The 26,945-nt window shown below is 40.5% G+C and overlaps 3 protein-coding genes across 5 annotated transcripts; 1 reads left to right on the plus strand and 2 right to left on the minus strand.

Moving 5' to 3' along the window:
• The first annotated feature begins 2,476 nt into the window (after nt 1–2,476).
• LOC131319306 (protein PHYTOCHROME KINASE SUBSTRATE 4) lies at nt 2,477–5,266 on the plus strand. The gene has a single exon (XM_058349502.1). It carries the CDS (start codon nt 2,937–2,939, stop codon nt 4,611–4,613), a length of 1,677 nt encoding a protein of 558 aa, XP_058205485.1. The 5' UTR covers nt 2,477–2,936; the 3' UTR covers nt 4,614–5,266.
• A 1,298-nt stretch (nt 5,267–6,564) lies between these two features.
• LOC131319308 (uncharacterized) lies at nt 6,565–26,626 on the minus strand. 3 transcript variants are annotated; one of them, XM_058349505.1, is made up of 14 exons: nt 26,362–26,626; nt 25,297–25,554; nt 23,774–23,816; nt 21,579–21,605; nt 21,392–21,484; nt 19,928–20,103; nt 18,738–18,909; nt 18,513–18,638; nt 18,009–18,128; nt 15,747–15,767; nt 15,257–15,315; nt 7,800–7,890; nt 7,523–7,630; nt 6,565–7,017 (listed from the first exon to the last, which is right to left on the minus strand). In XM_058349505.1, the coding sequence occupies exons 2-13, from the start codon at nt 25,533–25,535 to the stop codon at nt 7,550–7,552; spliced, it is 1,248 nt and encodes a 415-aa protein (XP_058205488.1). In that variant the 5' UTR covers nt 25,536–25,554; nt 26,362–26,626; the 3' UTR covers nt 6,565–7,017; nt 7,523–7,549. The 3 variants fall into 3 exon arrangements, with proteins under 3 accessions (XP_058205488.1, XP_058205489.1, XP_058205490.1); XM_058349506.1 differs by having other exon boundaries at nt 26,370–26,499; XM_058349507.1 differs by lacking the exons at nt 6,565–7,017; nt 7,800–7,890 and having other exon boundaries at nt 7,565–7,649.
• On the minus strand, nt 7,918–11,600 carry LOC131319307 (UDP-glycosyltransferase 89B2-like). Its single transcript, XM_058349503.1, has one exon. The coding sequence runs from the start codon at nt 11,466–11,468 to the stop codon at nt 10,047–10,049; it is 1,422 nt and encodes a 473-aa protein (XP_058205486.1). The 5' UTR covers nt 11,469–11,600; the 3' UTR covers nt 7,918–10,046.
• Nucleotides 26,627–26,945: the final 319 nt, after the last annotated feature.

Genomic DNA, 26,945 nt, shown 5'->3' on the forward strand with positions numbered 1-26,945 from the left:
AAAAAGTGTTCTTGAATTTGTAAAAAAATGCAAGGTTATTTATGTACTCAACCACAGGGAGAGAAACGAAAAAAGAATAAAATAAAAATGAAAAAAAAGAAGTGAAATACCTTAATGCGGCGACAAATGTTTTCCACCATTGATCACTTCCCTCCATAACGTTTTTTTTTTTGGCAAAAATATATCGATTTTCTCCCTTAATTTTGGAGAAAAAAATTGGTGACTTCCTTCTCTCATATTATGAATTTGGAAAAAAAAATCATGTACTCAAAAAAAAAAAAAAAACCCAGATGTGTTCTTGAATTTGTAAATGAATGCAAGGTTCTTCATGTACTCAACCACAAGGAGATGAACGAAAATGAATAAAATAAAAACGGAAAAAAAAAGTGAAATACCTTAATCCGGCGACAATGAGTTGAATTGTAAATGATTGAAAGATATGAGCTTCACTTTTGGAGGGAAAGAAAAAGAAAGAGTTTGTGGCTGAAGAAAATGAGATATAGAGCAGGTGAAGAAAATACCATTTGAAACACGTGTGTATATAAATTTTAGAACCAGTTAACTTATGTGGTATGAGATTCACAAATTTTGATTATTGAAAAATGTTGCTAGTTTTGGTTATCCAAAATCCAAAATTTAATTATTTCTAAGAATGTTGTTAAGTTTGATTATACCATTGTCAGCCATATTTTACCCCAATATTGTTAACTTTAAAAATAATTTGCTTTTGATTATGCCACTGTAGATGGCCTTAGAATATCTACCTTTCACCCAGAAAGCAATGACCTCTTCCAAAGTGCGGGCGCATTCAGAATTTTGAATCAACGAGGACTGAATGAAGAGAATTTTTTTTTAAAATATTCAATGAAATCTATATTCTATTTTAATTTAAGCCCGGCCAAATAAAAAATGCCCGGAAAAATATAACGGTGGTGATGGTATGAGGACCCACCAACTTCCGGCATCTTGCCCACGGTTAAAAACAACTAACATGTCAAGATCCAAAAAAATTGTGTGTTTAGGCATTCCCTGAAATCCAAAAATACATTAGGTAAAATGACAGAGTCATGTGAGTTACCAGTATTGCATATTAGTTTAATCATTTTGATTGAAAAGTGTGTGTGTATATATATTTATATATATGTGCCCATAAAATTCCAAACCGATAGACCCATACCTCAATCACTTCATTTTTTCACAAACTTTTGTGGATTCTATTTATGCATACCATTACCGACATAATACAGAAGGTCTACGCCCACCGCTCAACTTTTACCGCTCATCCCACTGCTCTCAATCTCACCGTCCAAAAGTGTTTTGAACGGTTCGGGTTTTGAAAATTTTAAAATCCGGACCATTAATTACCGAGACAGACAGGGAGATATTGAGCGGTGAAACGAAACGGAGGGCATCACACCGCTGCAATATGCCAAGAAGACAGGAATACAAGGCTCTTTCCACATGGTAGGCTAGAGGTGCTTGATACATCCACGTACTACACAAAATTGCCTGAAGTTAATCAAATTCAAGGATAGGGATGAGTCTACTGTACATATAACATACTGCTTTTTATCTTGAAAGAATATGGACGAATATGGAGTGAACTAGTGATTCTATCTTACAAAATGATGCACAAATGTACTTATAGGATGATTAGTAAAGGTTTTGAAGGAGGTTTTTGAAATAATAAGTACCGGAGATGGATAGATAAAGAGATGTTAGTAATAAGGGGCGAAAAAAATTGTTGGAATCTTGCCAAGAGAGGGGTGGTTCTGGGAGGCCAAAACATTACAAAACAATACTCCAACACGATTTCAGTGATTTCCCTCAAGTGATTTCGCGATTACATCTTACTAATAACATTACTCTTTTTCGATTCTGAACTTGATGGCTTCAGGTTCGTTGTGTTTTGCTTGGCTGTTTATGTGCTGGTTGGGGACTTGGGGTATTGTTTGGTTTGGTTTGGTGTTGCTTCTGGCCTGGAGGGTATTCTTGGTTTATGTTTATGCTAGTAGAGGTTTCTTTTTCTTGGTCTCATGCTTAGCCGTAACTATTGTGGCTTGTGTGTTGACCTCTCTTCTCGATGTATTATTTGTTGAGTTACCAATAAATCTTTTGTTGCCGATTAAAAAAAATTTACTCCAAACTAAATGCGAATTTTGAAGGCTAAATGTAAGGCCCTATGCCAACTGGAATGGGGCTTGCTAGCTGTCAAGCATCTAATTTCAAGCGGGTGCTGAGTGGTCGATCCGGTCGTTCATCTTGACAATCAACGGCTCAGATCTTAACCGCACAAATCCAACACAAAGGCATGGAAAATTTGGGAAAGTATGAGTCTGTCAATCGATTGATTTGGTAATCATTCACTCTCACATTATCTTGTTTGTGACAGCTTTCAATTACTAATAATACGGGACCCATCGCTCCATCTTGCCCCAACTTGCATGCTTGATACTGCTCTGATTTTCAATGTTATCTTGAAAAAACTACTTAATAAGTAAGATTTGGCAAAACTAGATGGGTAGCTAGCCCAAAGAGCTAGTCCGGTTGGTTGGCGGGTTTGCTCTCCATATAATTGATCAGGGTCGGTTTCTCCGATCAGGCCGCAAGAGCGGATTTTCTTAGTTCCGGCATGGATACTTTGCTTTTGACAGAACCGGAGAGTGGATTACTTGAGGTGTGCATAAGCTGCACCGAACACCCCAAACCGTCGAAACGAAAAAAAAAAAAAAACACAAAAAACTAGATGGATGGATAGATTGACTCTATGAAAACACTTCACATACCCAACCCCGTGACTCTAAACTATACATAAACCAAACAGACGAGGCAATTGGAATACCAGAGAAAGCAATTCAGCTTCAGCTGCCACTGTCCCCCTTTTCCATTTTCCAGTTTCCTCGTCGATATCTTCTTCAGTACTTTAGGGACCAGAAATGGAAAGGCAAACAATAAAGAAACCTCTAAATGGTAGCAGTAGCAATATCCCCAAGGATACTTTCCCCCTTCATTACATGGGCAGGCCATTTGAGCAGAAAACCACCCTGAAAGATGCCTCTTTCTCCTCCTACCTCAGACCTGAGCCGCCGCCACCACCCAAGCCAGAAGACAACAGCCGGTTCGCGGTCGACGACTCCGACCAGATAAGCGTCTTCGAGGCGGAGAATTACTTCAGCGAGAAGGATCAGAACAGCAGCAACAAGAGAGACTCTTCGACAGAGAACCATCATAGTGACAAAGCTGCTCAACAGAGGGGATGCGAATTTTCGGCGATTTCGAGATTGTCTTCTGTTTCATCAACCGACGGTTATGGCTACGGGGGGAAACTCCGAACCCGTTCGTTCCACGCGACGCCCACGGCTTCGTCGGAAGCGAGCTGGAACAGCCAGACCGGCCTGTTGTCGAATCCACAGGGGTCTATTCCAATCTCGTTGAGAAACATCCCTTCTGAGAATAACAATAATGCTCGGCGAAATGGAGGGTATTCAAGCAATGGAACAAAATGGTTTTTGGGCCTGAAATGCCCATGCTATGGCAAGAATTCTGTTCAAGTCGAGGAAAAACTCTCCGAACCGAAAACATCATTCCCTTCATCGTCGTCGTCGTCATCGTATCCCAAAAGACACAGTCCTAAGTCCATTAACCATCATCCAACCGTGGCCGAAAATCGGTCCATCCAGTCCCAGAACAATTCGGTTGCGAAGAAAGCGGAGGAAAGCATTCCAGAACAAGTGGTTCTGGACCATCGGTCGTTCTCGTCGGAGAATCATTTTCCATCACACGAGGGCCATCAGCATCACCGTCGTCGACGCCACAACCACAACCAAGGTGGTTTGGGGTCGTTTCGCGATGGTGTTGGATTCTCTTTCCCGATATTGAACCAATCACTGTCCTCCAAGGTGCAGGTGCCGACTAGATCTCCGCTGGACGAGCCGCCTCGGGAGTCACTGGAGATTTTCCAGCCACCGGAAGAATCCATGGACGTGCAACAGCGGCGGGGGTTCGGGTATCCGACGAGTCCAATGTCGCGGATGACCGGGACGGAGGAAGACGGGGGGAGCGACGCCAGCTCCGACTTGTTCGAGATAGAGAGCTTCTCCACGCAAACAACATCGTACCGTCGCCGAGACTCGCTCGACGACGAGGCGACAACGGCGTCGTACGGGCGGAGGCAGAGCGTGGACGAGCCGGTGACGCCGTCGGTGGCCGCGACGGAGTGCTACGAGCCGAGCGAGGCCAGCATTAACTGGAGCGTGACCACGGCGGAGGGGTTCGACCGGGGGAGCGTCACCAACTTCTCCATCAGCGCTTCGGAGTTCGGCGACGTGGCGAACATGCGGCAGCAGGAGGCGGAGGTGAGCGGCGGCGGAGGCGGTTGGGGCAAGAGGAGGTCAGGGGGAGGAGGAGGAGGGAATGGAGGGGGGTTGTTGTTGAGCTGTCGTTGGGAGAAGGCTGTCAGCGTGGGTCCTACTCAACAGCAGGGGAAATGGGGACAAGAGGACGGTGGCGGCGGAGGAGGAGGAAGAAGGGTGGTGGGAGGCGGTGGTGGTGGTCCACCTATGCCAATGATCTCAACAATGAGGCATGTGAGTAGTAGGCCATACAAACGCTAGCTGATAAATGAGCCACCTCTACTGTTGGGAGAGTGAAATTATACATTAGTCCGGAAGTACAGCGACCTGATATTTTGGACCATTTTATAATTACACATTTTTGTGAGATCTATCACTAAGTATATGGACCCCATAGAAACGTGTGATTATAAAACAGTTTAAAATACCACGTGACGGTACTCCTAAACTATTGAATAAATTACTCGTTAGGGTATTCGCAAGGTTGTCTACCTCCATTACCATCTAATATGATCTGATTGCTTGGTTTTGTCTCTGGTTTTTGGAACATCAGCGTGTGATACCTTCAGCTACTTCATGCTGTGGTAGCCCGCCCCCCCACCCTTCATTTACTCTGCTTGTCTGTAGTTGAGGTTTCAAATCGAATTCGGGAATGGTGATGTGCACCAGCCACACGGCACGGTGGAGAACGGCAACAAACAGCTCAGATGCTATACACAGTGGAAATGAGATTTGAACCGTTGAATTGCCGAACAGATGATTCGAATGCCGCACAGAACCGTGCTGCGCCGGCTGATTCACAACACTATCCCCCACTTGGTTCAGATCTTTTAGCAGTTGTGCTAGCACCATGGCTTTGTGTATTTTGTTTGTGCAAGTGTTTGTGGTTATAGAGTCATTAATTCCGTTCGGTTTGTTTCCTTTGTACTACATTACGAATTACTGTTGCATAAGGCTTTGGCCATCTGATGTTAGCAAAATGAATGGAAATAAACAATTTTGTTGATCCTGGTACTCAAGTTCTGGCCACAGAACAGGGTGACGAGTCATAATTTGAACCCCAGGGACGAGCGGAGGATGGGCCAAATATGAAAGGAATTTCACTACTGTTACCGAGATGGTATCGAAATTCCAACAGACAGTTCTTATAAAGCTGTGTCCCAGAAGCGTCCCGCACGGCCGGGTTGATATTGAAGGCTCAAAAACACATGAATGTCAAAGATTCCAAGAACAAGCACGAGGCATCCCACGTCGGAAAGTTTGGATTTGTGTCTGTTAAAACGTTCTTCTTGTCCCCCATTAATCAGCAAAATAGGTTAAGTGAAATTATCATCTTGCCCTATATTCAGAAAAAACCAACTTCTTGACCAACTTCCCCGTTTATTATGGGCCACGCTCATGTCATTGAGCCCGTCCAAAGGATGGGTGAGGCATTTGGACTTGTGTCATGGGCTGGCTTCACACATCAGGAAGTTTGGATTTTTTTTTTTTTGTGTTAAAAGGGTTCTTTTGCTCCTAACTAGTCAGCAATTTGAGTAGTTGGATAGCTTAAGTGAAATTACCCTCTTGCCCTCAACTCAAAAAAGGACAAGCTCGAGGAATAGAGTAGGAAGAGGTCAAAACACAAGTCCCAGAAGCATCTCAGGGACTCAGAAGACGATAGGCAAAGCAATCGTGACCGCTAGAAGCATAGAAAAAATTGGTTTGAGCAATTCACACAGCCTAATACCTCGGCAGAGCAATTCTTAATGCCGACCGCGAATACTTGGATCTGCGATGGACCAAGAAGAAGAAGACAAACCCTAAGCGAAGGGGTGAGAGGGCAAGTACTAGATTTTCAATCGAGACCAGGGCCACGGCACTGTCGATTGTTATGACTTGAAGCGGTAGATTGATGCTTTGTTCCAGCGAGATAGGTTGGCAATGTTGCCAGTAGACAGTAGCACCGGGACCACGTGAGCCGCAATGAGCAGATCACAAAACGAACTTATCTGATTAGTGTTTCTTCCATAGCAAGAACCGACCTCGAATGAGGCAAAAAGAAGTCAGAGCTTGTGGAAATCGGTTTGCTTTATCGCCCTACCAATTTCCATCGATTCAAGCAACAAAATGTATACCAATAATGCGCTTGATGAGGACTTCAACCTTGGCATTCTCAGCGAGAGTAGGAATGAAATAGCAATCCTGCAATTATCGTTATGGCAGAACAAAATAGCAACCATCAGGATGCATTATAGCTTCAATTACAGGGAGATAGCACAGGTACTCAAATAGACCATCAACTTTCAAGTTTTGCACAAAAAAATCTCTGCAGCAAACAAAATTGACGCATCAGGCCAGCAATAATTTCTGAACCCTAAAAGGAAACACAAGCTTGTAGTTTGTTTAGAAAAGATCAACCTCCATAAAAGAAACTCAAGAGCAGAGAGAACAAGACTCCTCTGCTCTAAATCATGGGAAAACATCAAAAGCAATTGCACTAGATAAAGCTTCTGAACAAAACAAAACTACGAGCTGATTGAGCTAATTCCGTCTACGGTCAGGGGAACTTTCACATTTGGATGTCCTCGGATTGGTCCAACTGAGCTTGTAGCAAGCCCACCGTGGGCGCCCATTTAATCAGCTCCTCAACTGTGATTGGATTCTGTGTGCTCGAACCAATGCCCTGAAATAGATGGTAATAGCAGATAACTAACAGGGGAGAAAATGGAACGTGGCACATCACATGCTCTAAAATTTCGTATGATAGGTAGGCTCGTCTTGGTCACACTATTAGAGGCAAATGTACTAATAGTCTAATACTATAAATGCAAGGGCAATTTTCTTATGGTAAATACATAATTTCTCATTGTTCAAATTAACCAATCCTCAATCTAGGAGTCCCATTTTTTTTTCTCCAATAGTCATGCTAAAACTCCACTCTAGTTGGATTTTCATTCAATTAGCCCAATTACTTCTTCCAAATATACGGACAATATTTGCATCATTTTAAACTTCTAAATTCACAATTTTCAAACAGAAGAGTTACTGTGCTATTCAACGTTTGTTCCAAAATCTTCAGCACTGGGATATTCGTGTCCTTTCTAATGCTACACACACCACATGCACAAGAACAACTCAACAGATGCTGTCACACAAACGAGAGAGAGAGGGTTGGAAAAGAGAGATACCTTGAAAATATTTTGTTTCTTCATCATCTAAGTATGATTGGAGCTTTTGACGTTAACGTCATCATCTTGCAATGCTCGATGGTGGAAATATATGAACTGAATTAGTATCTAAAAAGTCATTAAGGTTCTGAACGAAGAGAGAAAAATTAATGTCCTTTAGAATCAAAGTTACTTGGTCTATATGCAGGATAAGTAAAAATAAATTTGAACAAAAACTGGATCCCCCTTCTCCTAGCACTGCAATTAGTTTTGAAAATCTCTGATGCAATTAGGATACAAAAGTATCAAGAACCACACATCCTCCGGCATCGACCAGCCATGGTAGATTTGCACTTAGTTTTGACCAATCCAAGCTACTCACAAGTATACTGCACACAAAAACATTGTTTACTTGGACACATGAACCACATCATACAAGACAACATTGGATGACTTTAGTTACCGCAAAAAATAACCTTGACTATAAAAGAAACTGCACTCAACTATGACAAACTTTCTTCCTTCCATGCTACTTTCCAAATATAAAACAATCACATTTTGAACTGCCAACAGATTAACATGTACCCACTGATAGAAAACATATGGTTGCACTAAGATTTGGGGAAACACCAAGGAGTTGGAAACTACAGCTGTATCACCATATCATCCACACTATGGTCTGCAATCACAAGTTTACACAACTAAGAAAAGGATCATAGAGAGAAACAAAAGGTCTGTCTTCCAGGAGACAAATGGAAAAAGGAGGACCATCCTAGAATGAAGTCTACGAAAAGTAAAAGAAGGGACTCCGAGTGCCTATATACCCATTCATTTTATGTGTGTGTACGTATATGGCCATGTACTCTGTATTATATGGGGGAGATAGTTTTCAAGCACCTCATGTCCTTGTGCAAGAGTTCCATTGTCCCGCCTCCAAATCACAGGAAGTTACGACTGGTTAAGTCTCCATGTCGAAAACAGATGTGGCATCAAATCGTGCCTCCATTGTTAGCAGGTTTTTGTGGGAGGGATAAGGTGAGGAGAGGGAGGAGAGATAGTGTTATAATCTCAACTATTAAAATGAATGACTGAGATTGAGCGTCATTTTATGTGTCAAAGCATGTGTTAGCGGAACTGGCCCCTACACACACACATAACTGGTCCGGAGCATCATTTATCTCAAATTTGTGACATAAGCGGAGGCCCAGAGAAACCCTTCATGAACCAAAAGAGGTTAGTTCAAAAAGTGGTAAGGAGGGCGGGAATAAGGGCTCTCCGAGCATGCATGAATGATCTCTAGTTTGACTCTTACCCAAAAATGATCCGAAGTTATTGTTGGTTGGATTGGTTCCACATTATGAAAAAGGAAAAAGGTAAAGAAGAGAAACCCTTCATGACATGATTTTTTTGTTCACCATTTATGGATGACTTTGTCACATAATCGGAGGCAAAGAAAGCCTTCATGAATCAAAAGAGGTTAGCTCAAGTGTTTAAGGAAGGCAGGAGTAATTGCTTCTGAGCAAGTATTACTTCAAAACTGAACTAACAATTCAATATATTCTTGCCACTTGTCGTATCCACGTTACTCCTCACAAAAAGTCATTCTGCAAGGATCCGTTTGAATAGAGTGAAATGATAGAAATTGCAAGAAAGAGAAAATAATGACACTTTTTTTGTGTTTGATTACCATGAAAATACAAGAAAGTGGATTTTTTTTTTAGAACTCATTAAAGCATTAGTACATGGCTTCCAATTTCTTGCTAAAAACACAAGGAAATTACATTTTTTGTAAAAATTCTCATTTTATGACACTTCACATTATGTCCATAACTTTTCCTATTCTATCATGACCCATAATGTATGTTAAGAGTAAGTTATTAAATATTTTTTTCCCTTGCAAGATTATTACAAAACTTTTTCGTTTTAACCAAACACATGTAAGAACATAAACTTTCTTTTCGCTTTCTTTTCTTTTACTTTACTTTCTCTCATTTTCACTTTCCAGCACAAATTTCTTTCCAATCAAACACACCGAATACTATATAGTATAGATTTGCCAACGGATTTCAATTTCCCTAGGCGTTAAACAATCAATATTTTCTATCCGATAAAGAAAGAAAACAATTTCCTATTTCCCGCTCACCCGCTTATGAGCACGGGCGGACGGATGGGGTTGCCAGTGGGGGCCTGTGCCCGTGCACACCCCCCAATTATCCCACTAATTATACAATATATTCCAAGTTAATTTGGAAAAAGTTTTTAAGGATCAGCTCCTGCAAGTCTCTTGAGTGAAAAAATTTGATAAAATTTCTCTCTGTGTTTGAAACACCCCCCCCCCCCTAAAATTTCAAGTTATTGACAATTTTTAGGACGTGGTTATAAAATTAGATGCGATTAGGTATATGTCACTATGTAGACAATCTCGTCTTCTTCTGAGAACTAGTGAGTAGCAATATTTATATTATGCACTATAGCTTTTGTTCTCGATGTAAAAATACATGTGATTCGGGCCACCGCTTTGTACAAATCTTGCGTCCGCCACTGCTTAAGAGAAATCCCTACGTGAAAGATGAACAACCAATCTATCCAAATCCATGTTCGAACTCCCCCCTTCTCCCACGGCATCCAATGCCGCCTCCCGTAACTCTCTCGACCTTATGTTCTCACTCCCAAGCTTATTATGCACCGATTCCGCCACAACTTGGGCCAACTCGTTCGAGTCCGGAACCGTTTGTGCCCCCTCACAAATTCGAGTCGCCACCTTCAACTCGTCCACTAACAAAGTGGCATTCAAAAATTGTTCCCCCTCCATTGGCCACGCTAGCATTGGCACCCCAGCTACAAGCCCCTCCAACACCGAGTTCCAACCACAGTGAGTTAAAAATGCCCCAACAGCTCGGTGCCTCAGTATCGTCACCTGAGGGGCCCACTCTCTAACCACCAAACCTCTTCCAGCGGTTCTATCTTCAAAACCTGATGGGATCACGCCGAAATCTCCTCCCTCTGCGCTTCCTTGTGGGGACTCCTTTATGCACCAAAGGAACTTGGTCCCACTTTTCTCCAACCCAGCTGCTATTCGCTCCATCTGATTATTTCCCAACACAGCTTGACTCCCGAAGCACACGTACACCACCGTTCGATCACCACAAATGTCAAGCCAAGAGATTATATTACCATCAGGCCCATTTGTTGGTCCCGATGGACTATCAATCTCTGTAGGGAGTAACGGCCCCACTGCCCACACCCGATCATGGCCAGCTTCCGCCATCACGTGCTCCAAATAAACTCGTTCCAACTTATTGAATGAGTTAAACACGAGCCCCCAACTCGCCATATTTGCTAGAACCCCATCTCTCATGAAATCCGAAATTGGGTCTCCTTCAACATAGCTAGTACTGTAGAGAAACATAAGCTGCCACCAAGGGTAATTTTGGGAATTCGGAATCCTCGAAAGAGTGATCAGACTATTAGGATCATTGGGATCTTCTCTCTCCGGTAGATACCGACGCAGCGAATAGATTATCGACATGGCCATTACACCAGACGGAGAGAACATTAACCTAGGTATGCCGAGCTCGCCAGCCAGCAGGTGGGTCCACCACAAAAACATGTCGGAAACAATTGCCACTGGCGGCGAAGGGTGGGCTTGGAACCACTGGAGGATTGGAGTGTGGAGTTGGCGCATGGCGTGCATGATAGCGGGGAAGGCGGCGGGAGGGAGGTCTTTGACGTTTTCTGCTCCAGAAGGGAGGGAGAGGTGCGCAGGGAAAGGGAGGACCAAAGGTGTTATAGAAGGGTGGGCAGAGAGAAGTGGGCGTAGGATAGGGAGGTTTTTGGGGGTGACGAGAACAGTGATGGTGAGGCCACGGATGGATAGTTGTTGGGCTAGGCCGAGGAGAGGCATCATGTGCCCCGGCGCAGGGTAAGGGAATACTAGGATGTGTGCGCCGCTGGTTAAGATAGTCATGGCGGCGTTTGAAGTTTTGGGGGATAGTAAGAAAGGAAAGAGAGGGGGCAATAGGTGTAGTAGTATGCAAGTGAAATTTCTTTCAATCAAAGCATTGTTGAGTTACTACAGAGTTATTACTAAATACTAATGCGTTCTTTTTAGAGAGTAATTCTACAGCTTTAGATTGGATTGGAAAAATGAGCGGTTTTGGAACTTTATTGCAATTGAATGAAAATGGTTATGAAAATACTATGCACATTTAATGCGGATAAATTAGGAGAAGAAGTTGATTGCTCAAGTTAGATTGGAAAAACTTTATTGCAAAACTTTAAAGAGCGGTTTCAAAACTTTATTGCAATTGAATGAAAATGGTTATCAAAATACCATGCACATTTAATTGCTCAAGTTTGATTTGAAAAACTTAATGAGTTTAAAGAGCGGTTTCAAAACTTTATTGCAATTGAATGAAAATGGTTATCAAAATACCATGCACATTTAATGCAGATAAATTAGGCGAAGAAATTGATTGCTCAAGTTTGATTTGAAAAACTTAATGACTTTACAAAAATTAAGTTCAATCTTTGCTCATATATTCAATCTCAAATGAATTTGAAGCCATTCGAACCCGAGCTGATATTACATAACTTAGATTGTTAATGGCCGAATAGTAATTTAGTCAAGCTTGATTTCAAAGATTATAACGACTTTAGAAAAATGTTAAAACTTGGTTTAGTTTGATAACAAATGGACCTTGAATGATTTTTTAATGAGCAACATGAATAGTTTAGTTCCTTTATCTGCGGGGAGTATTATGCATCACTTCCTGTGTTGGTTCTGGATTACAAGAATTATTATTATTTGGGGTAAGGCACGAGGAAATAGTTTTACTTCTACAAGGAAAACGTACAAAAAGAGTTCAAATTCCACGTAGGAAAACCATAAATTTCCAAGTTCCCAAACCAAGTCATTAAAGGAATTTTTGTGTAGTTGGCTCACAAATGAAAGCACCGAAATGGGGCTTCTAGAAGCAACAGCTTCAAGGCTTAGAACAGCCACATATTTGCAGAGCATTGAAGTGCTTTGGAATGGTTTCCTCATCACTTTTCCGTTGATGATCAAGGTCATACACTCCTCCTCCCCCAATCCTAGCATCTTTCTTTAGATCTGTCTGCACAGTCCAGTTTTAATCGTTTTTAGGTTCTTTCTGGGACTATTTTCATGAACCAAAACGTTCATATTTTAAAGTTCGTCGAAAGTATTGATCATAACTCAACCTCACACACACGGGCACTGTACGTACACCGTTACTCCACCAGATATCCTCACAAACATCAAACAAAAGCCATGTCCACCTCCCACCAACACAACGGCGCACACGTCCTCGTCTTCCCTTACCCTGCGCTGGGGCATATCATCCCCCTCCTTGACCTCACCCACATGTTCCTCACCCGCGGCCTCATTGTTACCGTACTGATCACCCCTCCTCATCTCTCTCTCCTTGACCCTCTCCTCTCGTCCCATCCCTCCACATCCATCCAGCCTCTCATCCTCTCTCCTCCAAATATAATCCCCACCGTTGACTCCCAACTCTTCCGCCCTGTTGCTAACGCGCGAGCCCTGAGCGAACTCCGCAATCCTATCATTAAATGGTTCAAGTCCCACCCTTCCCCCCCTGTGGCCATCATATCTGATATCTTCCTCGGCTGGACCCACCACCTTGCCTCCCATCTTGGCGTCCCACATGTTGCCTTCTGGACAAGCAGCGCTTTTGCCGCATCGGTGTTTCATACCCTTTGGCGCGACCTACCTAAGGTTGATGATCCCACCAACGAGGATGCGGTGCTTTCGATGCCGAAAGTGCCGAATTCTCCAAAATACCCTTGGTGGCAGATTACTAGCCTTTACCGCGGCTTCAAGGAAGGAAACCCAGATTGGGAATTCTTCAGAAACGGGATATTGGCTAATGGTCAAAGTTGGGGTACCGTGTTTAACTCGTTCACTAAGTTGGAGCAAGTTTACATTGAGCATATCAAGAAAGAAATGGGCCATGACCGGGTTTGGGGAGTGGGTCCATTATTACCTGCCGATGAGGACTCGATGGGCCCTACCAATCGTGGTGGGTCCAGTTCCGTTCCAGCCCATGATGTGATGGATTGGTTGGACTCAAAGGCAGATGATTCGGTTGTGTACGTCTGCTTTGGGAGTCGATGGACGCTCACAAATGAACAAGTTGGTGCTTTGGCGGGTGCGCTCCAGTGTAGCGGGGTGCATTTTATTTGGTGTTTGAAGGAATCCGATTTAGACAATGTGGCGATCTCGGATGGTTTCGAAGATTGCATGGAGGGCAAAGGTTATTTAATAAAGGGATGGGCCGCACAAGTGGTGATTCTAAGGCATCGAGCTGTGGGCGCGTTTGTGACTCACTGCGGGTGGAACTCAGTGTTGGAAGGGTTGGCGGCCGGGGTGTTGATGTTGACGTGGCCAGTGGCTGCGGACCAATTCACCAATGCCAAGTTTTTGGTGGACCAGATCGGGGTGGCTGTGAGATTTTGTGAATGTGGGACTCGAACGGTTCCCGATTCAGGCGAGTTGGCCCGGTTGTTGGCCGAGCCGGTGGGTGGGACTAGGCCGGAGAGATCTCGAGTAATGGAGGTGCGTATTGCTGCGTCGGAGGCAATCAAAGGAGGAAGCTCAAGCAGGGATATGGAGGCTTTAGTGAATAAGCTTTGTGGGCTTAATACCCAAAGGAGTCTATAGATGGTTTGACATGGGCTGCTAGTCAAGGGGTTTGTGGGTTTAATACTAGATGCTGCTAATACAATGGGCTTATAGTCCTAGTAAGTGGCCCCATTGTCTTAGAGCCTTCAATGGTCAACTAAACATCCAAACAATTTTTATTTATTTTTTGCTTAGAATACATGTAAAAATCATGGGCTACCATTTCTTTGAACACCCAGGGGTGAAGCTATGTTGGGGCCCAGGGAGGCCCTAAAATAAGGTATATACAAAATCAATGAACACTCAATTCTAATAGTCTTGAACACCTAACCCAAAAAAAATTGAACACCCAACCCAAAACCAATTGAACACTAGTCAAAACCCAATTACAACCCATCAATCCAGGTAATTCATATTTGAACACCTAACACATTACCTCAAATAAAGCTCATAATCATAATAAAAAAATAGAAAAAGAAAGAAAAAGACAAATCTATCGGTGTAAGTATTATGCTCTGCGTTCTCTCCTCATCTTTATTGTCGATGGTCTAAATGTATTAATTTCGCATTCATAACAATAAATTTATGTTTTTTTTTTGTCTAGTTAGCTTATAGAATTACGGACAAATCTTTAAAAAAAATCTACTACATTGTAAACCCCGTTAACTTAAATAATATTTCTTCGAATGTAAGACTACAATAGAAAATCTCATCACGTCATCCTAAAGAACAACATATTTTTGAGAAAGTCATCCCCAACATACTCGCTACAATTTCTTTCAAAAGGGTTTTAATACGCCAGTTAAACATTGGCACAAAATATGAGAACTCATCTAGGACAACTGTAAAATTTTACCCCCTCCATTCTCGAACCACTATCTACTATGCAATATGACAACTTTCAAAAAAATTAAATTTTAAACACCCACGGGACTAGACTAACACCCTACCCAACCCGACCCCCACCCCAACAACAGAAAAAGAAAAGAAAAGAAAGGAAAGATAGGACAAAATGAAAAGGAACAGTTTAACGAAAGAAGCAATATAGCTAGAAAGATATCAATAAAATGCAACTCTACCTAACTCACCTCGCTACATATGTTATATTCCCCACCAGAGCAAAAATAAACATAAATGGACTAAGCCCCTGCAAGTCACAAAGAAAATTTGCATAAATAATTGATGTGACTGCAATATACTTGATAATGGAGATATATGTTTCCAAGTGCTATCATCGAAAGAAAATATACTGGAAAATTGGAGCATTTTTTTTTTTTTTGAAAATGGAAAATTGGAGCATTTTATGACCAGCAACTGTGTTCCAAATTCAATACAAGAGTACATTGCTGAGTCCACTCCCTGTTAGTTGAGGGTACTAAGAGGGTTGAACCTGAATCAACTCTATGCTTTGGCATTAATTTTGCCCCAGAGATTCAAACATTTTGCCCCAGAGATTCAAACATCCATTCTTCTACTTGACAAGCTCCAGCTTTACCATTACACCAAGCTATCTGTTCACTCTATATTGACTGACAATTGAATAATTAAGTACTCCACATGGAAGAAGAAATTGCTCACCTCCAAATGGCCTCTTCTAATCTGTAGATCAAGAATAAACCATAAGTCAAATTCCCAGTAAACTATTGAAAATAATCATGAATCGACAAGCCAAGTTTCAAACAGAGCATAAACAACAAAAGGAAATATAAGAACAAATTATGAAGGCTTTCAAGGTAAGAAACACAACTTAAGGCAATAAGATCAACCAACAAGGCAAGTATTCTTCTATTTATTCCTTAACACATATTTGCAAATTCAAGACCAGTTACTTGATCAACCTATTTATTATCTTTTCCCAATTTTCTAACGAATAAAATGTTAATTAAAAACCATCAATGGCAAATATTCTGTGAGTGTAAATTAGATCTACGGTCCCTAAAGTATGTGTCTAGTCTTACTTTGGTCATTCAAGTTGGATTTTATCAATTTCATCCATATCATTTCGAATCAAAGTGGCCCATAAGCAGTACTCAAACCTATTAATGAACAAGATCCATAAGATCAAGTATGTGTGTTATAACACTTTGGTCCCGGAATTTTCAACATTGTTGATTTGTTAAGATGGTCAAAATCCAAAGGGGAATGACACTTTTAAACCTAACATTCAATTGCCTAGCAATTGAAACCTAGGTAATTTCAGTCAAGTTTTGCAATAATTCAGGAATATTATCAAAACTAGTCAACCCTTGTACAGTAAAAATTACAGATTCATTTAGGAACTCAAACAAAAAACGATCAACTTGCAATTGAGAAAGTAACTCAATAGGAGTAACTAATTTGGTAGAACTTCCAACTTTAATCTATCCTACAAGGTGGAATCATAAGGAGTCACATATTTCCAAGCCTCCAGATTCCAGTTGTTGAGACACACAGCCTTCAAGTGATTAAGGGCGAGTTGGAACTGGAATGTTAAACTAACAGAAATGGTTCTATCTTCAACTACATTTTCCTGATGATTCATGTTAATAACTATTCTAGAAGAAGGTTTTTAGGCAGTGTGAAAGATTTAGTAACTATCTTCGTAGCTCCATAAGTTTCAGTTTATGCACCTACTTATTATCGGGATACATCAACAAAGATGAAAGTACGATCCATTGACGCTACCATGAAACATTCACTCACTGGCGGGTTGGCTCTACAAAGTCAGTTATGGTATGATTCGACCCATAGTGCCTACGGATCAACCAACAGGACTTTACTCCTCCTCATACCAAGATGGATTGGAGATGGATAAGAAGCCATTATGCCCAGATAAAAAAGTGAGCTGGCACATTTTCTGGTGCAACTAAAATGGATTATGGGTCAAGAGGTGAACCACATTGCATCTTCATGGGAATGGGTGCTTCAGCAGGCTCTGTAATTGGAATGTTTATCTAACAGAAATGGTTCTAATGCAGTTTCCTGAATCCATGTTAATAGCTACTCAAGAAGGAACGTTTTTAGGCAGTCCGAAAGATTTAGTAACTATCTGTGTAGCTCCATAAGTTTCAGTTTATGCACCAACTTGTTATCAGGATACATCAACAAAGATGTATGATCCATTGATGCCACCATGAAACATATAGTCACTGGTAGGTCGGCTCTAAAAAGTTGTGTTATGACTCGATCAATAGTTAGTGCCTACGGATCAACCCACGGGACTTTACAGAACTTCATGCCATGATGGATTGGAGATCGATATGAAGCCATTACACCCACATCATAAAGTGTGCTGGTGCATTTACTGGTGCAACTAAAATGGATTCTGGTTATGAGGTGAACCACATTGCATCTTCAAGGGAATGGCTGTAATTGGTTCAAAATTCAAATTGACACGAAATGTATACTTCCAGGTCCAAAGGTGTACGTTATAAGTACTTTCGTTACCAACTTAGATGGCCACTATAAATTGGACCTATTTGACTCGAGTTGAAAAGTTTAAGGACAAAACTTTATACAACACTAAGCACATACCTTAGGAACGATTTTGTATTTATGCATTGTTTCGCATAATCGCGTACACATTCTGAAATCCATGCCCAATATTTGGTCAGCCTATTTCCTTTTTAATACCTACTAAAAGAGCATGAAAGGGGGTGGTAAACCATATGACATCTGATCTGCTATTTCGCCTTTCCAAATCCCAATTTTACTACAGAAGCAAGATTTTGCAAAGCTTAAATAGATGCAATCACACTTGGGAATTATATTCTCTTGTCATTGTCGTCAATATAAATCACAATAAAGAACTTTATTGTTGGAGTAGAGTAACAAAAATTTACTTGACAAGAAAATTCTCACATTTAAGCAAATTTGTGGAAGCCGTCCACCCATGTAAATGGCTGCCATTCCCCAACCAAGCAAGGTTCCAATTCTACTGCTCCCTGCACCCCTAGTTTCTTCCATAAAACCACCACTTACCTGCAATTCCATGCACAATCATTATGTGATTACTGAATCATATATTTACATGGTCTTCTAATTCCTAACTTATACAAAGAGCTATCTCGAAGGACAGGACGGAATGCTTGAGATTGAACAAAGGCATCACCGCTTCAGTGGTTCAAGAACACAATTTCCCAAGTAATTCCAGCAATAGACCACTTAAAAACGACTATCCAAACAGATGTTCATAAAAACCCTTAGTTACAAATAAACTATTCACTGAGAACCTGGTATGGCAAACCACTTTCCGTGCAGATAATGGAGATAATTTTCTCAGCCACTTGATTCTACGTCGATAAACCGTTGTGGTTAGGGAGTAATACTAACAAAAAAAGGTAACTGACTATCTAAGTTCTCTACCTGTAAAAGCTTTCTTCCCACTTGCATTACAACACCTTTGTACCGCTTTCCAGAAACCATGCGAAGCCCGTTGCTTTCCGTTAGGTGCAGATTTAAAGTGCCAAGGAAGAATGTTACAGCAGAGAACTAAGCAAAAGAAAGGTCAAAAGATAAATTTCCTCAATCAAAATAGGCAAATGTTCCTTGCAAACTTAAACTTCCAAAAATCAGATTCATGAAACTCACTGCACATAGCATGGTTTTATTGTTTGAAGGAGGTGCAGACTGTGTAGATGCAAGCCCACCAAGCAAGGGCTCTTCAAAGGTATTCTGACGAGACAATGTTGTAAGAGTTATTCTCTGTGCTAGAAAAGATCCTGATGTAGGAGTATGACTCCTTGTCAGTGATCTCGCTGACCTGTAAAATTCACAAGATGCGTGTTGAGCTATCCAATTCTCTATTTTATAAATCTTCTAATGAAGAGGTCCATGAGGCCACTATATTCCAAAGAGCAGTAACAACACTATTTCCTTGGCTGGTTAAGGAGAATGTAAATCCTTGAATTGGCCGTGCCACTTAATTAACTTGCTCAGCATGGCGTATAAATAGAGCTTACACACAATACCAACAGGTAGAGAACATTCAATTGCTTTCGAGTCCTCGGGAGTCAGGACTCCTTAGGCCATTAGAAGTAAATAAGGCACACTTTCCACCAAGAAATAAAAATGAAAAATGAAAAAAGAAAGAAGAGGCACTATTGAACCAAATACAAATAACAGGAAAACATAAAAAGAAATAAGACACAAAACACATCAAGAATGCTGATGTCAGAGAAATAAACAGGTTAGTAGTTCAAAATCCCAAATCTGCTCTCGCTTGCCGCTACAAGGATTCTTGTTGATACAAGGAAAACTAAAAGTTTGTGGTGAGAGACAGAGATCAGCCATGAAACTTAAACGTAATCAGAGGATACAAAGAAAGCGAGTAGAGAGATAAGATGTCCAGAGTCATTACTCTACAAACAAGATTGATGGACAGCTGTAAGCAACAATATAAGACATATTTAGAAAATCTATCACTTCAAGAACAAGCCACAAGCTGAAGTCCAAGGTAACGGATGTTTTCACAAAAAAACTTAAGAGGCCAGTCTCAAAGCTAAATAGGTTTCCATCTGGTTTCCAGAACCCTGGATCACATGGGGAATGGTAACATTGACTGAGAAACTAAAATGCTTAACTTCTTGAGGAACGCAAGAAACTCATCATCTTAACAACAGCCAGGACTAGGAGAAATCAGAATAATTATTAAACTTCTTATGCCTATCAAGGAACCATATTTTATAATAGTGTAAACCCCTAGAAAAACCAACCTATTAAACACAATCAGAGAGCAAAACAGAACATATGTAACAACTTCAAGGGGATGAATGAATTACATGTAGTATAGTTCTCTTTCAAGTGAACTACTACGAGGGACGCCTGGAAGTGGAATAGGTGAACTCTGAGCAACTCCTAACCCAAAGTCATCGATTGCATTTCCCCATCTGTCTACATTGTTGTCTTGTTTCTTGGCAACACCACTGCATGGTATTCTCTTTTCTACTGCCTCGGTCTGGGTATAATTGTACCAAAATTATGCATCAAAAAGTGGACACTAGTTATGACAAATAACATTAGAGAAACAACAAAGTCGATCAGACAATAGACAATAAAAATAGCGGCATCAGCAAACTGAATTAATCTGTTGAAGGGTAAACAAAGTGTTTTCATATAATATATGGGTTATTACTGAACAGCTCATGAGCCTAACAGCAGCATAGCACTAAATGCTCAAAAAGTTCCAATAATGCTATACCATAATATTCTTGATTTAAAAGGAACACGCAACATTCACAACCTTACATGTTAGAAGATTAGCTAGAAGACTTCACTGGATGACAACACATAGGGAAAAAAGAGGGCAATAGATACTCTTCCAGCAATATAAGCACTGTTATCGAATCATATTCAAGGAAAAGCAAATGTCGTGGGCAGATTTTCCAGAAAATAAGGACTTGTTAATGTATGACAGGTTTGAAAGCTCCCAATATTGCAGCCTTATAAATGTCTTTATGGTCGAAAAAAGTTACGTAAAGCATGCTGAATTAGGGTACATTATAGAAGAAAGGGTATGAGATTTGTAAATGAACCAAACTAGGTTCGATTTTCCTACAGTCAGCTTTCTAGATTTTTTTAGACGGTTTGGTAAGTGGTAACAGGTCATGGCAGCAGGATATTTAAGAACATAGGGTTAAAAGGCATGGAAAGCAGCTAAAATGAGGGTCTTCAAGTCCACATCACTTCTACATTTCTTCACATGAAACAAGTGACAGTGAGAAAACTAACTTTCCAACATGCCTCAAGGCAATACACATGACTTCTATTAGGCTTTACCTCTATCAAGGAGAGGGAAACTATAAGCAGTGTGTAAACTTATCACTAATAAAAGATAGTTTGAATGCATAATTTTTATTTATTTATTTATTTTGTATAAGCAGTGATTAAAATTTCAGTAGTTGTGCCTTTCCCGGTTAGCTTAGAAACGTAAACAATTTAGAAACGTTTCAGAAACAAGATGGGCAGCTGTGAAAAACTTTGGAAACGCAGAAGCATTTGGAATCAAGACTAAAACCTATGACATGGAACCAAATAATCTACTTAACATGTTGATGGTTAATAGTCTACAAAAGGGGGTAAGTGTACGATTTTGAATTTGCATAATGCTAAAGCAAACAAGGTCCACATGTAAATAGTAACTAATAGAACTATCATTAAACAATAATCAAACGCAAGGAGAAAAGACTCGAAACAAGAAACATCGCTCAAAACACAGCAAAAGAAGACAAGTTCGGGATTTCAACCTTGTGGCTTGGTCTATTGGATTTCAGCCGATGATAGATATGGCCATAGTATATTGTTTGACCAGCGAGAACCAAGGTAGTCAACGTAAATAACTGTGAACCACAGTAGCCATAGTCAAATAAACAAACTTGATAGATAAGTGGAACTTGCAAATTTATTATTTATCTCCAATGAAAAAACTCTTACTATTGCCATATAGAATTGTGTTGGGAGCTGCAATGGCAAGAAAAAAGGAATCAGTCAATAAACTGCAACTATGACAAATCAGACTCCTGTTTTCTTAAGGAATAGACTCATCTCAGGTGATACAAGTAAAACAAAAAATTAGTCAAATACTAAAATTGTACTCTGCACGCAATAAATGAAACAAACTATAGTTTGTTACAGTTTATGATGGGTGATCATAATGAAAGTCAATAAAAACCCAATACGGATTGATAGTCTCAGACTTGGTTGCGTGAAGCGGAAGTAAGTGCGAGAGGGGAGGGGAGCCAAAGGATATAGAAGAATCTAATTTTGGGAGTGCCTATACAGAGTGAGAGAGAGAGAGAGAGAGAGAGAGAGAGTATAATATACAAAAAAAAGTTACTGATACTCTTCAATTTTTGTTTGTATTGTTAACTTGCCAATTGAGAACATAACTTGAAAAAGTCTCTAGGCCTGCCCTCTTTGATGTCTTTTGGCTTTGATTTAGGGGCAATGGTTCCACAGTATATAACGTCCCTTTTTGACATGGAGTTCCTTGATTTTCAGAGTTATACAGGAGCCACTATTTAAGTGGTAAAACTTTCTGAGAGCAGCCACCTTGTGCATATATTGCCAAATTAAGGTCTGTCTCCGGTCCTCCCCTGCCCATACCCCCATCAATTGGGATTACATGGGTACTATTATTGTTGTATTGCTAACTTGTCAATTCATAATTAGTGTCAACGACAATTTTGTGTGGGGATAAAATAGATTTTATATGAGTACATAGTACTTGAGCAAATTTTAGTCAACATTTTGCTAGTATCTTAGGGCAGTGATTTTCGCACTCCCTAAGTTACTAACAGCTCTCCAAAAGGGAAGTTCAAAGAACAATTCCCGTATTTATCAATAGTACATATTTTATCTAGTCTGGAAGCTTTCTGTATGTTTCTTTTGAGGCTTGTACACTTAAGAGAATCTATCCAAGTTTGGAGTGGGCTTTTTTCTCGATGGGAGCGAGGTTCCTAAAAGATTCTGACTTGCGAGCGCTTCTGATGCGAATTCATCACCCCAATTGGAGGTCCTACTACTAAGGTCTTAAATAGGGAAATGATAAGATAGGACCAAGTCAATCTCGAAATGTGTAGCGTAATGAAAACACTGATGTTGATAATGACCACATGCTACAGGAAAACGAGAATCATTTCAAGATGTCTATAGGAATTGCTGATAAAAAAAAAAGATGTCTATAGGAATTAAATAGAATGTCATTGGAAGTCAAAAAACAAATTGCTACTAATCTTGTTAAAAACTGCCCATCATAGGGGCTCCTTCCGCAAGCAAAAGAAGCATACCAGAGAGAACAAGGTCAAGAGTGCTACTAAAGGGGTATTCAAGAACTAAGTATCCATCACAATTTTGATCCGACCACCACTTTCAAGATTGTATATAACCTTCAAACGTGTCCCAGCATCTCCCTAGTGTCCTAGCATGTCCCCAGCGTGTCATAAGGCGTCCCTTTCTTGTCCGACTGAAAACAAATACTGAGAATTTGACTCATAATTGGGCATGTCCAACAAGTGTTCGGAGCCCTGATCAAAATAAAATGAGAAATGTATTTTGTGGCGTGTCCGAGCATTTTCGTTACACGGATACATGAGGCGGGTAGCCATGTCCATGCTTCCTAGGTTGTTCCTATCTGGTGTCTTAATGAGGTGTTGCCAAGTCGGTTTTTTGTTTTTCATTTTTTGTGACACGGTACTATATGCAACTTTAATAGAGCACGAGATTCGTGGTAGATTACATTGATACAACCAGTTGACAAACCAGGCAGTGCACTAGAGCTTCAAGAAACCATGACCCTCATTGTTAGCACAGCACTTCAAAATTCAAGGGAATTGGCTAACTGATCAGATAAAACCGGGAGCTTATGTCAAATCTCCAATTCGTACATCCTTTGTTCAAGAAAACAGAACGATTTTGATTGGCTTCCCTATTTGAACACCCATTTCTTGAATTTGTGTTTGAGAGCAGATCCACATCCACCACACTCAGATCTCAAATTAGAGTATGTGACGGAGGGGAAAATAATACAATATAGATCATCTTCCAAAATGAGACGCCAATATTTGGACACTATTAAAGTGAGAAAGAAAAGCGTCAACAAGCATTTGAGATATAAAAGGATGACTCACAGTGGCTGGTTCCAGCATGCAGCCAAAAGAATTGAACAGATCTCTGCAGGAAAAATGATACAAAGATAATCAAGCTCAACACCACTAGCTATCAAATTAAGATAAAAGTCACTGCTAAAAAGTAACCAGATTCGCAGTAAATATCCTAGATTTCAGGAATATATTGTCCATAGGTATACTTACTATTGTTGTCTCTTCCAAAAAGCCATCTTTAATAATGCGAACGTTCAACATTTTTTAAAGGTATTTGATGTTCTTAATCTCTCAACAAGTTATACAAATGATCAACCTGGTTCAAATCCTCTAGTTTGCATTCAACATCAAGTAGAACTTCTACTCCGCGTCCCTTAATACTTGGATCTATATCAGCAACCATACATTTCGGTGACAAGACGAATTTTATGGTAGCATGATGCTGGCATGAGATGTGTGCCCTCTTTCTAGACTTATCAACCCATGGATGTAAAGACGAGTTTTGCAAACATTTCTAGTTAGCAAGAGTAGGAACTAGTAGAGAATCAGAGGCAGGTTTTACTAAATCAAAGACCCCAACCAAAGAGTTTGCTCTGACACCAGCACAATGGAAAAATCAATAGAAACGAAAACACTTCATCTTCTTGACATAGCATGGAGATTTTGTCCTGCTTGCAAGGTGGAAACAAAAGAGGCTTAAAGGAGAAAAAGGTGGAGAATAGAGAAACACAGATTGGGTTGGAAACAAGCTCTCCAAAGCATTAGCAACTTTACCGAGAGCGTATCAATCAGAATGTCCCACCCTTTTAAGGGAAAATAAAAAGGGTCCGTCAAACTACTTTACAAAAGCATTCGATCAACCCCAAGGGGTAGATCAAGTGACAACAGGATGAGCCTATAAACACAAACATCCTGAGTTCGAAACTTGGCAACCTCTTGGGGCCAGGCCGCAGGAGAGAATCTCTTGCGAATCCCCTAATCCTGGCGTGGATGCAATAGCAGCAAAAAAAAAAAAAGAATGTTTTGAATTTCCTACTTCTACCCTAAAATCATGAAACACCTGCAGACATACTGACGGAGCTCAAAAAATACAGAAATGAAGAATAACAAGGAAATAGAAACCCAAAAGAAATGGTTAAAGAAAGAATAAAACAAAGAACGTATATTTGCAATAACGGTAACCTAATCAGACGTATCATGTATGCACAAATGTAAGATCAAAGACAGACACAAACACACACCAACGAAGATCTAAATAGCAGTAGCAGCCCGACTAACAGTACCACGAGTATCAATGATACGTAGCCGGAATCAAGTGCAGCGGTCGTAAATTTCATAAAATTATTTACAGCGCCAAAGCACTTAACGTGGTTGTAGCTGTCTTAGTATCAGTCATCAAGGCTGACAAAGAATCAGATACAAGTCGATACATAGCAGGAATAGGTTGAAACACGTGCGGATTTTGGGTATCACCAGATATTAAACTATTAGCAGCATCGAAAGGCTAAAAATCCGTACATAGCTCCTAAAGAAGATGAACATAGTATTACCCGACAATCCAAGTCATGAGGAAGGCGATAGAGAGGCCCTCAGTTGATTTTTTCCTGTAGTTGGTGATGATTTGAGGAATCTCAGCAACACCCCAGCTGATTACACTCACTAATCCCAGTGCCAGTGATACTCCATCTCTCACGTCGCACAGACAATACTTAATATACTGTCTTGCCCATTCCGAGCAATGCTTATCTCTCGGGCATATTGGTGGCAGAGAACTTGTTAACAATCCCATTGCATACAATTCAACAGACCTGTAAATGTTGACATACACGGAGATATTAGAGATATGTAAGTATTGAGTATAACCCCAAAAATAATAATAATAATCGTACGGGATTCTGATTGTCCATGGCTCGAAAAAGAAATTAAATTTGAACGTCAAAGGACTCACTGCGGAAAATTTGTCCGGTCACAATTTGTCAAAAAGGATTCAAACTTTTCTGCATTAGTCAAAAGAACTTATTTATATCTAGTAACTTGAGGGAAGAAAGATTAAATTTCTTTAAGAAAAAGAACTCCTCTCAAATTTTAAGCTATCGCTTTGCGGATAGAACAATACTTTTGAACGTGGTTGTTTTATAAATGTTTGTGTATGTATAGAGAGAGTGAAAAGTAGAGATATAAAAGGGAAAAGCAAGCAATCATGAACCTAGAGAACAAAGATATTCTAAAAAAACTACTCTTATCTTATGCTACTAATAAATTACAATTGCCATTCAAGAAGAGAAACTAGCTTGAAGAAGAAAACAAGGGAAGAATCGGAGAGGATTAGAGGAATGATTAAAATCTAACAACTCAAAAGGTGATCAATACTTCGAGATTTTGAGACTGTGAAAATAAAACGCATAAACTAAACCCTAAGGGTTGGCCTCGCGTTCTTGGCCCGAGACATAGCCCCTCATAACGTTTTAGCATCAATTCCTCACCTCCGGTCGTAAGCATGTGAAACCGCCGGAGGAAATGTAAAAATTAGTTCGAGATGCACGCAACCGGTCGTACACACAACAAAAAACTCGAATGGCGAGCGGAGAGAGAGAGAGAGATTTGTAGCTCCTTACAGCCTTACAGGGATGCCGAAGAGGTTTTAAGTTGATGCTTCGGCTGGATTCGGAAGAAGACGAAGAAGAGAGAAGGCGGTCAGAGCAGAGCAGTGACTGCTGATGTAGAGAGAGAGAGAGAGAGAGAGAGAGAGGGGGATGGGGTTTGATGCACAGCAGTTCCCGATGAGTATGGGGTTTCGTCGTCTTCTGTTGGCCTTGTTTCTAGAGGATTTGCACCGAGAATGGCTGCAACGTGAACAGTTCCATAAAACCCATGCGCCTGATCAGGGTCAGGGGTTTATTGCGAGTTATTATTCTTCGGGACAGCGACAGATTACGTCCGTGATGCTCATTATTATATTATTACTCTCCGTCTCAATTTATTTGTATAATATAATATTGAGAAACAAACTTATTTCGGGAGCATAATCTTCTATATTAGAAAACAGATCGGTCTTTTGTCTGTTCATACATACATGAGCACCCTTTCAACCGTCCGATCAATATTCATGTTAGTTGTAGCCGTCCGATCGAGAGAATACTTCCTAAAATAATCCTTCTAATTTTATAACTGGTAAATTCTTTCAATTAATCGCTTTTAA

This window comes from Rhododendron vialii, chromosome 3a, assembly GCF_030253575.1.
Source record: "Rhododendron vialii isolate Sample 1 chromosome 3a, ASM3025357v1".
NCBI classification, from domain to species: Eukaryota; Viridiplantae; Streptophyta; class Magnoliopsida; order Ericales; family Ericaceae; genus Rhododendron; species Rhododendron vialii.

Coding starts and splice junctions, on each gene's coding strand:
- LOC131319306 (XM_058349502.1), top strand. CDS start 2,937: ATGGAAAGGCAAACAATAAAGAAACCTCTAAATGGTAGCAGTAGCAAT.
- LOC131319307 (XM_058349503.1), bottom strand. CDS start 11,468: ATGACTATCTTAACCAGCGGCGCACACATCCTAGTATTCCCTTACCCT.
- LOC131319308 (XM_058349505.1), bottom strand. CDS start 25,535: ATGGGATTGTTAACAAGTTCTCTGCCACCAATATGCCCGAGAGATAAG. Junction 18,910..19,927: donor GAAAGAGAACTATACTACAT/GTAATTCATTCA, acceptor TGAATTTTACAG/GTCAGCGAGATCACTGACAA. Junction 15,316..15,746: donor TTAGAAGAGGCCATTTGGAG/GTGAGCAATTTC, acceptor TGTGACTTGCAG/GGGCTTAGTCCATTTATGTT.